General features: G+C 35.4%; 1 protein-coding gene across 4 annotated transcripts; it reads left to right on the forward strand.

Moving 5' to 3' along the window:
• The first annotated feature begins 7537 nt into the window (after positions 1–7537).
• On the forward strand, positions 7538–13901 carry LOC147569234 (membrane protein of ER body-like protein). Of its 4 annotated transcripts, none has more exons than XM_086655701.1 (9): positions 7650–8329; positions 9667–9816; positions 10078–10680; positions 10770–10868; positions 11676–11882; positions 12132–12338; positions 12488–12736; positions 12957–13018; positions 13167–13901. In XM_086655701.1, the coding sequence occupies exons 1-9, from the start codon at positions 8026–8028 to the stop codon at positions 13653–13655; spliced, it is 2370 nt and encodes a 789-aa protein (XP_086511827.1). In that variant the 5' UTR covers positions 7650–8025; the 3' UTR covers positions 13656–13901. The 4 variants fall into 4 exon arrangements, with proteins under 4 accessions (XP_086511828.1, XP_086511827.1, XP_086511830.1 ...); XM_086655704.1 differs by lacking the exon at positions 7650–8329 and adding an exon at positions 8366–8706 and having other exon boundaries at positions 9571–9816; XM_086655703.1 differs by lacking the exon at positions 7650–8329 and adding an exon at positions 8366–8706.
• Positions 13902–13973: the final 72 nt, after the last annotated feature.

Below are 13973 nucleotides of genomic sequence, written 5' to 3' on the forward strand. Positions count from 1 at the left end.
TCACAGGCGGTCAGTGTGGTTAGTAGGTTTATGGCAAACTCGGGGAAGACACATTGGGAAGCTGTGAAGTGGGTCTTGAGGTACTTGAAGGGTACTGTTGATACGGGTTTGTGCTTTGGTGGAGACACATGTCAGGTAAGCGGTTATGTTGACTCGGATTATGCTGGCGATCTAGATAGAAGACGATCTACTACTGGTTATGTATTTAGGGTACATGGTGCTCCAGTTAGTTGGCGATCGATGTTACAATCTACAGTTGCGTTATCTACTACGGAGGCCGAGTATATGGCTATGGCCGAGGGTGTGAAGGAAGCATTGTGGTTGTGGGGTCTTCTGGATGACCTAGGGATTAAGCAGGAGTGCGTAGATGTATGGTGTGATAGTCAAAGTGCGATCCACTTGGCGAAGAATCAGATTCATCATGCTCGTACTAAGCATATCGATGTCAGGTATCACTTTGTACGAGATGTCATAGAGGAAGGTGATGTTTCTCTCATGAAGGTACACACGGATGAGAATCCCGCGGACATGTTGACTAAAGTGGTGACATGTAGCAAGTTTCAGCATTGTTTGGAATTGCTACAAATCGGCTCGTGTTAAGTTGCCCGAAAGGGCGTAATGGCGACAAGATAATCTTTATGTGAAGGGTTGGTAGAACTACGGTAGGCTTGATCCTGTAAAAGGGTACGTAGGCAACCATGGTCATATGGTGCAGTCGGATGAAGTTACAAAAAGAAGATATATCTTACAAGGAGTATCCTGGTGTTCGTCCAAAATTTGAAGTATATCAAATTGTGTACGAGGTGGAGAATTGTAAGAGGCAGTTTCTAAAAATTGAAGAGGAGGTTTAAGAGGCAGCAATAGGCAGTTTCCAAATTGGGATGGTTTCCAATTTTTTGGCTCAATAGGCAGTTTCCAATTTTTTGGCTTATAATATATATAAATAGGGGTTGAGTGCTTTGTAATCAACACACCAACACAAGCAACAACAACTCTTCTTTAGAGAGCTAGAGAGAGAGCAAGAGTGAGAGAAATTTTTCATAGTTTTTGAGCGGTGTTAAATTTCTCGGTCGTCGAAGATTTAGTATAGAAGGTTATTACTATACGGTACCATCTTGGGACGAACTTGCGGGTTGTGTGAGTCGTCTTCATCTATCCTTCAATAAAGATTTCTTGTTCGCCCGAGGACGTAGGCTTTAAAGTCGAACCTCATTAAATTCTGCTCGCATATTTGATTTTGGCTTAGCTTTTCAATTAATCTTCATAATCGGATCAATTTCTAGGATAGGTTCGATAGCTTCCGCGACTTTCAGTTATAACAAAAATTGTCTGTCTAAGATTTTGTTTTTCTCATAGCTCATCTAAAATTATTTGGTGACTTTTATTTGAAGTCGTCTATATAGTATGTCAATGTCATTATCATAACATCATGTAATGTTCTTTGAAATCACCTTTTTATTTTCAAAGACATGAAATGCAAATGGGAAACGATTTTAATAAAGGAAAATCAGTATGTGAATGTAATTCAACAAAAGATAATGTGAATGTAACTATGCTTTTGGAATTAGTCAATATGAACTAGTAATACAATACAATTATAGAAATTGCTTGAAATAATTTCATGACATATTGACATGTATCAACCGATGTGATAGAACAAGTATATAAAATATACTGAATTCACATAATCACATATAACATCGACCAAAACTTATGAAAAACACGCAAAATTATAAAACAATAAGAAATAAGCCACACTAGCTCTCTGGGAATTACATCTAGGGCGTCTTTAGAGTAAAGAAAAGATTGATGAGTTACAGTCGAGGTGTAACAAAATGAATTGTTGGAACCATAAGTAGTTATGGTCGTATAATAATGAATCATGTCTAGAGCACAACTGTTACCTAAGAAACAAGAAGATAGAATCATATCTATATTTCATGTTCTCTTGCTTTTTTATCATTCCAGAAGGAATTTGTTTTAAAATTTGAAAAAGAAGAAGATCTGTTGACTTCAAGCTCATCACATTTATTGGGGTTCACATGTGCCATCTAGGAAAGTCAGTCATGAGAGGGTGAACTGCTTAAAAGAATGACTAATACAAATACATGTATAATTATATTGGGGAGTGGTATCTAGAGCAAGATTACTCTTTTATAATTTAAGAGTATGAAGTCGAATCTCCCACAAATAAATTAGTCATCTTTTAAGTAGAAGAAAAAATTGTTGGTAAAACTAGTATCTACAAAACAATTGTTGGTAAAAATAAAATACGCCATAGTAAAACAAGTAGTTTACAAGAAAAAATATACTTGAGTCACAATAATGAAAACTGAATAAATCTCGAAAATAACATGATCAAAATTTAGTATGAGGACAGTGGAACACAAAAGATTACATTGATTAAATAGTAATTTTTTTTTTGTTTTAAAGTGATTAATAGTAATGGGTTTTCTAACTTATACATCTTATATCCTGTATATTAAAACAGGTAAGTTCGGTTACATGAGTGATAAGTCTGACCGTTTATTTTTATTGGGGGTTTGATAGAAATTACATCCGACGTCTGTTATAAAATCTTCTTCATGTAAACACAGGGTATTTGTGTAAATCGACCAAAATCGGTTAGGATATCCCTAAAATAACTACTACCCACGTATTTTTTCCCTACTCATGATTCTTGCCACGATTTACAAGTTATGGTTAATATCCTTTTCCTATTTATTCCCCCTTATCTTCTTTATTTTCTTTCCAAAATCAATATCATCTTTATTACTAATTGTTCTCTATTTTTACCATCTCCAGAGCGTTCTTCTTAGAGATTTTGATTTAAATGTCATCTCCGGCGTTAGCCAAGAGGGATCTACTGGGTTCGTATGACGCGGCAGAAACCTAGTATTAAAACATGTCAGTCTGTGGTTATGTGAGGTATAAGTCTGACGGTTCATTTTATTTTAGAGATTTGGTTGAACCTGGTCCAATGGACGATAATTCATGAGTAAAAATCGTTTAAACACTTTTTTGTAATTACATAAATATTTTTAGGGTAATTAAGTAAAAGTACCCCACCTTTAGAACAGAGAGAAAAAAGGGGAGGATGTGCCCTCAAATCTCTCCACTAATCCTCACGGTTACTCTTCAAGAGAGGTAAATTTATTTTGAAAATAGGTTTAAAACTCCCTCTATTTATGTCAAAACTTATTCTAAAGATTGTCATACTAAAAAATTGCTCACAAAGAAACTATTTTTTCAATAAAACTTTTCACCATTAAAGGTTCGAAGTGATTTGGGAAATGACAGAGCTCCCTATCCTCTTTCTTCTATAGTTAAATAAATTTTAATAATTTAATTTGGATTGTTTTTGTTGGTATTCGATAGAACGACCAAAATACGATTCCAGTCCAAATGTTAGGGACAATTTATTGTTTCCTGGTTTTTATTTTTTTTCTCCCCTCTTGTCCTTGGACGGGACATTCTTACGTTTTCTAACAATCTGACGCGGGATAGTATTTTTTTTTTTTAAGTTCGAAATTTTTGGCCGAAACTTTGTGATCCCGTCCGGCAAACTCTCTCTTCTCGTTTTCTTTCTCTCTCGAAAACCTTCAGAAAAGCATGGATATTGATTATCTTCTTCCCCTCTCTCTCTCTCTCTCTCTCTTTCTCTAAAACCTTCAGAAAATTATGGATGTAGATTATCTTCTTCATCTCTTTCAATCTCTAAAACATCAAAGTCTTATGTTCTTTCTCTCTCTAAAAGTTTTATGTTCTTATTTATTCTTCCTCACTCTGTACAAATCTTTCCAAATCAATTATATTATTGTCCCCTCTATCTTTCAAGATTTATTTATTTATTTATTTATTTATTTTCTTTCCAACTTTGAACCAATTTTGAATTTTTCTCTCAAACTTTCCAAATTTATTTCTTTTTTCTTTTTTTATTTTCAGATTTCTCTCTCCAATCTCAACAAATTTCTTTATCTTTAAAATTATTTTTCTGTTTTGGTAGATTTTTTAGAAGTTGATAATCTTTCAAAAAGATGGAAATTGGTTCAAAGTTGAAAAAAAAATAAAAAAAATAAAAAAATCTGGAAAGATTTAGCAACAAAATAAACAAATAAAAAAATTTGTTTCAAAGTTTTTTTTTTTTTTTGGAAGACGACTACGGTCTACGTACGTCGTGATATTTGACATTTGATACATCATAGATGTGATAAGCTCGATAACTGCTCACTCAAACATTAACAACACCGGGCCTATAGCCCAACAAAGACAATGGCCTGAAGCCCCACAACTTTATTAATACCTACATAATCTCAATTCAAATAACCAAAGATTCCACCTTCTCTGCGATTCGAACCTGGGACCTCTAGGGATTTATGGAGTTTATGTCAACACCTTGGAAACCACTTGGGATACCAACTGTTGACAATTTGGTTCAAAGTTGGAAACACATTTTCCTGTACCTTCTTTCCAAAAAGTGTCTAGTACATAACCAAACAACCAGTACATGAACCAATTCCCTGTACACAATAAATTCCCAGTACGAAAAGTGTCTAGTACATAACCAAATGACTGGTACATAAAATAATTTTTGGTACACAAGAAAATTTCAAGAACAAAAGTGTCTTGTACATAACCAAATGGCCTGTACATAGAACAATTCTCGGTACACAAGAAAATTATCAATACAAAAGTGTTTAGTACATAACCAAATGACCACTACATAAAACAATTCTCGGTACACAAGAAAATTCTCATTACAAAAGTGTCTAGTACATAACCAAATGGCTAGTACATAAAAAAATTATGGGTACACAAGATAATTCCCAGTACAAAAGTGTCCAGTAAATAAAAAAGTGTACAGTACAAAGAAAAATGTCCTATAAATTTTCCTTGAAAATAATTTACGTTTTTGAAGGAATGTCTTATAATTATCCATCATATAAGGGGAGAATGTTAGAGAGAAGGAAAGAAGTTAAGATTGGAGAGAAAAAATTTGTTTAAAAAGAAAAAAAATATGAAGAGAAAAATTCGAAATTGGTTAAAAATTGGAGAGAGAAAAAAAAAACAGAAAACTAATTTTAAAAGAGAGAAATCTGTTGATATTGGAGAGAGAGAAAGAAAAAAATCTGGAATATCGAGAGAGAAATTCGAAATTGGTTAAGAATTGGAGAGAAAATAGGAATTTGAGAGAGAAATAAATCTAGAAAAAGAAAAGAAAATGGCAAGTCAGTAAATTTCGTAATGACAATTCTGTTAATTCGTGGATAAGTACAGATTTTGATGGGAGGGGCGACAGATTTTGTTTCAGGAATTTTGAAATTTCCTGGACATTTTTCAATGACATTTTTCGTAAGTTTCGAAGAGGATCAGGGTGTTTCGGGATTTTCCTATAGTATTCTGACGTCGTGGACCTGCATTCCATTTTTGGACAACAAAGAACTGGGCTTGTTTTGTCTGCCCATTTTTTGACCATTCGTCCAATCCCTCTACATTAAGAGCAAGATAAACCAATTAATAGTAGTTTCATCTTGTAGGTAATAGATATTGGAAATGGCACTATCATTAAGTTGAAATCAGGGATAAATTTTTTTACCAAAACTGTACAGTTTGAGCCGTGACTTGCCTCCAATAAAATGGGTTTGAACGATCGTTTTATTTTTATGGGAAGGGGCCTTGGCCTGATTTTATTAAGACGAAATATTTACTACATCAATCGCCAATTGACTTACAATGCAAGAAGGGATGTTCGGATAAACCTAACTTTGAGTTACGACGTTATTTATAAAAGCAAATTTTGCAAGTAAGTGAGCACTATTATTCATGATTCGAGCACAATACCCAAACTCTAGTTTATCGAAATTTTGCGCCGCCAACTGAACATCCGAAACTGTATGTTATATCCTCCACGATGGTTGTTCGTTAACTGCTATACAAGCCGAGATAACTTAATCCCCCTCAATAATAACCTTTCGGTGCTTCAACTCCGTTGCCAAGCAGACTGCCATTTTCGTTGCCATGGCTTCCGCCACCACTGCATCCGACAACACAATAACTTCAGTTTTGGCTGCTAAAAATGACCCTTCATGATTCCTCAAACAACGTTATTACAATATTTATTAACTTAAAAAGAAGGACATTCTTCCATGTCTTGGATCTGTTCTTCGTTCGGGCCCATTTTGCTAATTTTTTTGCTTGGTAGTTCATCTGTCTTTTGGTGTATTTGAATTGGACGCTCTTGAGTCGGCTTTTAACTTCTCGGCTTCTTTTAATGTGAACTTGGAATTGCCATTGTATTGAATGTCTTTGGTCCTGAATATGCTTGATGAGGTTGATGTTATCACTTTCGATGATGATAAACCTGTAATTTATTTTCTTCTGCCTATCTCAAGCCCTTTAGAATGGCCAGTGCTTCACTCTCTTCGCTATTCCTTGCTTTAGTAGAGGTTGCATTGGCTTCTTTAAATTTAGTCGGCCGGCGATCATCGCCGGAGAAGATGATGAGGTGGCGAGAGAGTGATGACGTGGGACGGAGAAGTGATGAGATGGAGGTGAGAGAAGTGTCTTTAATGTTTTTAAAACAAATTCCAGTTTGACCCCCTAGTTTGTTCTAAATTAGTTTAAACTTTTTGGGAATCAACCCATATTTAAAAGAGAGTCAAATTTGAATTTATAAAATCTCTTGGAAAATTATGGAAACAAAAGACGCAACCACTAAAGTTAACTGACGGTGTTAACAATAGGGGGCCAAATTTGAATTTACGAAAAACAGGGGGTCATAAAGGAAGCTGGTCACAAAGTAGGGGGCCAAACAGTAAATAACTCAAAAAAAAATGTTCATTTAAGTTAAATTAGGCCAGCTCTTTGGGGAAAGCAAAATAGTTTCCGGGGTGTGAAGACTTGGTCAAAAATTGGTCAATTTTGTTTGACAATTTTATTTAGAGGGAAAGCAAAATAGCTTCTCCACCTCAGCTCTCTCTCTCTCTCCACCTCACTTCTCTCTCTCTGCCACCTTATGTATTCGCCACCTCATCGTCTTCACCGTTGAAGGTCGCCGGCCGGAAATTGTCCGGCCGGCGACCTTCAACCATAAAAAAAAAATTTTCCTTCTCCTCTCTCTAGATCTGATCTAGAGAGAGGAGAAGGAAAAAAAAAAATTTTCTTTTTTTATGGTTGAAGGTCGCCGGCCGGAAATTGGCCGGCCGGCGACCTTCACCGGTGAAGACGATGAGGTGGCGAATACATGAGGTGTTAGAAAATATTCCCCATAAAATTAGTTTCCCCGGAAAATTTCCAAAATTCTACATATTCCCTTTAAAATTTCACACCCCAGAAACTATTTAGCTTTCCCCAAAGCGCTGACCTTAAATTATTAGTTCTTTCCACTTTTGTTAGATAAATATTCAACTTGTGATTCTCTAAAATATCAAATATTCATAGGTTGAAGATAAAAAGTATTTATGTCTTCAAATGTGGCATCATAAATCATATTAGGAAAATCCATACTAAAAATACAAATAAAATGATTTTACCCATAGGTGGAAAACAATTAGGTCCCCACTCTTCTTGATATTATAAAAGAAACCCTTTAAAAGTTAAAATTCATAAGGTACCCAATAATTCACCCATTTCTTTCACCAAAAGGTAGGTTAGATAGTTCCAGTCTCTTTGACCCTTTTTTGTCATCAACTTCATAAATCTTTACATTTTCTGAAAATTTGAGAACCAGATATTCTAGTTCCGGTTTTTGACCATTTCCCAAGAAACAAAATGAGTTGGTGTGACCAATAATAATGAATCACGTTTCAATGACTTACTTAAAACCAAATTCAAGAATAAGATATGGGTTTTCTTCCCTTCCATATCCATTTCATTAATTTTGTTGGTCTATCATTCCAGATGGAAATTGTTTTAATAATCTAAAAGTCAAGATCTTTTTGATACCCATATTACTATTTATGGTCTTGAATTTATGGTTGGATTCATATCTGATAGAATTGTAGAGAAAAGAAAAAAGTAGGAGAAATGGGTAGAGATGAGTTTGGAACAGAGCAGAGAGAAGAAGAAATTGAAGTTATGATGAAGATGAACAATAGTTTTGAAGAAATCATACCCACAAAGAAAATTTCTGAAATTAATGGGGATGGATTGTTTCAAGTAGAAGTAGTTTCTCAAAATAATCAAGGAGTGATTGTAGTTCCAGAGGAATCATCTAATGGTAATGGGGATTATCATGAAGTAACAGTAGCTGATACTACTACTAGTACTATTAACAAGGAGCTAGAAGGAGAAGATCAACTCAAAAGTGTTTATCTTGACACAGATGAAGGTATTAATTATATCAACTCTCTCTCTCTCTCTCTCTAGACTTATGGGGGGACAGGGTTTACCCACAAAATCAAAGATACCCCCCCCCCCCCCCCCCCCCCCCCCAAACCTTCATCCATAACACACCATGGTCCCTCCATCTTGTCACTGTTTTAAGTCTAATAACAAGTTCCTAAACCAACTTCTGCTTGTCTTCTTCCTTCAACACCTTAATTCCTAAAAACCCATCTCTGAATTTCTCTAAATTTAAAAACCCATGTTTTCTTTTCCCTGTTTATGTGATCACTTTGATCTCTAGAGTTTTTTGACCTAAAAATGGAACATGAACTCTTCTCTTAATGCTGAAACTGCTATGATATTAATGAGCCTAATCAAGATGTAAGCTTGACCAGAATCTGTTCATTCTTCTTCTTCTTCTTTCTAGTAAAGGCTAGATTTTTCCAGAAATTTTTTAGAAGGAAAAAGGAAAACCTAGAATCCCTAAATCATCAGACTGAAATGCTATTGTTCATTTGAGAAAAAATCATACAAAAATTCCACTTATTTTATTATTATTTTTTCTACTTTTTTTTTTTAATATTTTAATTCTACCTAGAATCCTAGATATTCTGCTAATCCTTTTTGGGGGTGTTGTTCTAAACTTAAAACAAACACTCAAAACAATAATTTTTGTATTCTACCCTTTTAAAATCTGCATTTCCATGATACCTACCAACTGAGATTTTGCTATTAGTTAGGTCAATTTTCTCATTCACTTATTTCTTTCCCATGTTTTTTTTAGCTATCTTTGCTTGTTTCCAAGTTCTAAACTGCAACTTGAAGTTCTCTTTCACAATTTATCTCCCCAAGCTAATAATATTTCAAGAAACTTGAAGAACTTACTTGGCCTAATGTGGATCTTCTGTCGTAGTTTCGATTTCAAGTTATAATTCTTTCCCTTCTCCATTGTTTCTCACCCAAAAACCTCTTAGTAGTGTCGTTTGATTGTGTTTTGTTGCCTTTGAAGAAACCAATTGCTACTTTTTGACTTTTATTTGCTTGGAAATGAATACTTTGTGGGTGTCAAATAGGCTAAATAAGAGATATTAAATGGTTGTTGTGTTTTTGCTAAAGTCCATTCTAGTAATAAACCCAGATTTGATCCTTTCTACTATTGAAGTAATACCTAGGATTTAGCCCTCGAAGCATATAACAGACTCTGTTTAGCCTTTTAAAACACATTAAACTTTCTTCGTATCGTAGGTTTTCTCTTTTCGTTCACGACTTGAGTAGATTGATTCTGGCAATTTAGTGTTTGCCTGCCAAAGATCCAATTACTTTACATTTTCTTGGCTGAAGGAATATGGAAGTGTCGCCATTGCATTTGGACCTACCGAATGGAAAGTGTTGAGATTGATGCTATTCAGAAACCTAACGGGCACTGTCACAAGCCGATGAATATCCAAATACTAAATCAGAAGGACCCATGTTTTGATTTAGAGATTAAAGGTAATTTCGATATGAAAAATCAAAAATCTATAATGACCAAGACAACCAAAATGATTTTAAAGTCGTATAACCTCACATATCCATAAGAACATCCTACTCGGGCCTTTTTCATTGTTAGTTGTGATTGTCTTTTAGGTGTTGATAGTTGTCTGTGAAGTGGGGGTAAGGGAAGATAAATCAAGATAGTTAGTAACAAGAATTACGGGTACTCATTTGGAGAAGAATTTCTAACACAAATGTTTATTTGTTATATGACTGCAGGTTCTGAATCGACTAAAGGAGCCACCGGGATGAAAAATCTGTCTCCCGATGGCCGTCCCTCTGAGAAAGCTCCAATTACTGATGAGTCAGATTCTGAAGTGAAGAATCCTGAGACTGGAAAGGATCTGGCAAATGAAACAGACCACCAAGGGAATATGAAGAATTTCTTGCAAACCGGATTACATGTTTTACTTTCTGAAAATCATTCAGAAAATGGACATGTAAGTTTTAAACCTGTAGTAGAAGAGATTAAACAAGAGGTTGCAGAATGGGATGTTGAGAAAGTAATAGAAGAGCAGGAGACACATGATCTGTACTGTCCTAATTGTAACTCTTGTATCACAAAGAGGGTTATTTTACGCAAAAGAAAACGTCCAGGTTACGTTCTAGCAAACGGTAAAAAGCGAGAGAAAACTGAAACTCCTCTTCAATCTGGTTTGGGTGCTGATCCTTCGGCAAGTGCATCTTACGGTACTGGTTCTAGTACAGTTGAACCTGGTTCATCTTTTAGCCCTGATGCACTTGGAGCTAATGATGGAGAACCTGATTCTGCACCAGATGTGTTCCGATGTTTATCATGCCTCAGCTTTTTCATTCCAACAGGTATATCATACTGTTAACTTCAGATAAACATGCATAAATTTGTGTAATTATTGGTTTATCACATAAAACTTGTCTGCTAAATTCAACAGTGGCTGGTATCAAGAGGATTTTTGGAGTTAAAGATGAAAGCGTAAGTACACAAACTCCCGAACAGACACCACCTAGGAGCACAGTGACCGGACAGCAAGGTAATTTTAAATACATACAGGCTACAACAGACTCATTTTATTTCTTTTGTGTCTTTGAATGCAGTTAAATTCTGTTTACATGAACTTAGTAGAAGTTGATAATGTGAAAATTTGAAAAGAAAGCTTACCAAAATTTCCCTCTGCTGTCATACGTTTGGGGTCCAACTACCAAAAAAAACACCAGCATGCACCTACATATTACAATGGCTTTGGGCCTTTCCTCCTTAAACAGGAAGGTGCACGGGAGGTTTGAGGAGCCATCAGTGAGGTTTGGAAGACCTAGAACTTTAACCTTCTGTCAGGACCTGTGGGCCTAAGGAGAGTCTCAGATAGAGTTTATTATGGAATGTATGCCTCCCAAAAGGTAACGGAGGCGTCCAAGTTTGATTCGGTAAAGCTATAATATGTGAAATAGAATGTACTTGTTTGTGGATAGACATTCATAACATCCAATGTGGTGGTAACATCTTATGAATGTGCTGCATTCGCTGTTGATATGCTATAACATGTATCAGATTAAAAATTGGAGCATAACACGGCTAGTTAGCTCGGAAATTTAGGATGTTAATGTGCCAATTCTGGAAATGCCTTTCATCTTCATTTTCTTTTTGTAATAATTATTTAATAAGCATGCTCACCATTAAGGCCCACATCAAGCCCTCTGAGCAATTTTTCCTTATTGATTGATATTCTAAATTTAGTTACAGTCACTTGTTTCTGTATCCGGTTAATAATTGCCTAAAAATGAGTTTTTTCTTGAATGCCCTAATTGGTTCCCTCTTTTTTTGTTTATATATATTGGTGCAGGAAATAATGCAATTGCCCAACTACCAGACCTACGAGCTCCACTGCTGAATAACTCTCTTGTTGAAAGCAAGGACCCTGAAGATGGTGGAAATTTAGATTCTCACAAGGAAGAAAAAGATGTTGTGGTTTCACATGATCAAGGAACCCAATTGCTTGGCAAAGAAAAAGCCAGTGAGACACCAAATGGTACAAAAACGAAATTTGCAGGTATAGACATATCCAATGGTGCAATTAGACCCATAATACTTGTATGAACAACTAGACATATACTTTTGCCTGTTCAGGACTCGGCCTAAATTGGGTTTTACCTTACCCATCTAGCTTTATACAAACACAAAATTAGATTTTAAACGATGAAACATGACTTGGAGTTTGACAATCCAAAGCTCCATCTCTAAGAGATTGATGATCTAAATGCTAGATATGATTGAACATATTGAGTTGTTTGTTTTGCAGATGATACCAACGGCTCTAGTTCGACACTGTCTACCACATACCCGTTTATTGCAGAAGTTCATGTGCCAAACCACATGATGGTTACCGTGGGAAAGCATGATAAAGATGCGCAAATTGATATAACCTTATCCAAGGAAAGTGATGCACTTCTTTCAGGAAGTGATGAAAAAGACAAGAACGAAGCTGCTGGAGAAAAGATAGATAGGGGTATGTAACTACTTTAACTAGAAAGTCTGAAATATCTGAATGTTTTTTTTGTTTCTTGGTAGATTTAACTCGAGTTAAAGGTTGAGTTTAAGTTTGTCAGGCACTAAATTATCTCAAGAATATTCTAAAAAATTTACCTTGTAACACAGGGAATGATGTGATACTTGTGGTCCACGAAGAGTCTGTTTTGGGAGCTTCCCCAAGTCTGCAAATCCCAGCAGCTCCAGTAGTTTACCCGGTTCGTGAAATTGAAGCCTCTGTAGCTACACAAGGAGTGGTTGTACCAAGAAGATCGAGTGAATGGGATATCCTAAAAAGCATCGTCTATGGTGGTTTACTAGAGATTATTACAAGTCTAGGTGTTGTTTCATCTGCAGCTGGTGGTGATGCTAAAACATGTATGTCTTTGAGACCTTGTCCTTTCGAGCTAAATCTAATTTACATTCTCGTTTTCAATTCCGCCAATTCAAAATTTATTTGTCCTAGTTATATGATCATAGAATTGAGTTAATATTGAGTGAAGTATCTTTCTTTTTAACTAAGTATTTGTGAATATAATGTACTAATACAGTATATTAATTTTAGTTTCTTAATATTTTTCTAAATACGTATTTACAGTGAATATAGTAGCTTTTGGAGTGGCAAATCTGGTCAGCGGATTTCTCATTATTCTTCACTCGGTAAGCTATTTCCTGTCTCCGATAATAGCATGCTTCATGAACATTGTTATGTTGCAGGTCTTGCAAATTTTACTCAAATCTTCCCCGGGAGAAATCTAGTTGTTCTATTTATTTATTGCACATTTGATTTACCCATTTATGCTTCCAGCTCCGGGAACTGAAAAACGAGCAATTCGGAAGAATAAGTGAAGTGGAAGAAGACAAAGTCGCTCGATATGAACAAGTACTTGGAAAGAAAAACAATTTCCGGAGACATGTCATATTTGCTATCCTATCATACATTATATTTGGGTTATTGCCTCCTATAACATACGGTTTCTCATTCCGCAAAAGCGATAACAAAGAATACAAGCTCATCGCTGTTGCAGCAGTTTCTCTTATATGCATCATTCTACTTGCTACTGGGAAAGCTTACACCAAGAAGTCACCAAAATCTTATATGAAAACTATATTCTACTATGTTAGTATTGGAGTAATGGCATCTGGTCTTTCTTATGTATTCGGCGAACTGATCAAGGATCTATTAGAGAAGCTCGCCTTGTTTGAACCAAGTTCATTAGCACCTGTTCCTCCATCTGTGGCGTTTCTTCAAGGAATTCCATCATCAGCAAACCCCACAACTTGGGCTTCTTATTGATGTAGGAAGAGACATGTTTGTCACATGAGAAGCTAGTTAGGAATAGAGCACGCTTATATCAGAAGCCCAGAGCAGTACTGAACTGAGAAGATGAAGAAGTTCGTTTATCAAGTATGATCTTGTAGTTTTCTGTTCTTTATTTTTATTTCATGTTTATGTTTTTCTTTCTTGCAACTTCTAATTTTGTTTATGCATTTGAGCTACAATTGCTTTTTTATCAATAGAAACAGCAATAACTTTTAGCAACAGTTGGTTTTTATTTTCCGTGGTCTGATTATGACAAGCTCATTCTGGATCGTTTGATTTAAATAGACCTAA

Source organism: Eschscholzia californica, unplaced genomic scaffold, assembly GCF_041429995.1.
Source record: "Eschscholzia californica isolate CP2 unplaced genomic scaffold, dmEscCali1.0.p SCAF_1, whole genome shotgun sequence".
Taxonomy (NCBI): Eukaryota; Viridiplantae; Streptophyta; class Magnoliopsida; order Ranunculales; family Papaveraceae; genus Eschscholzia; species Eschscholzia californica.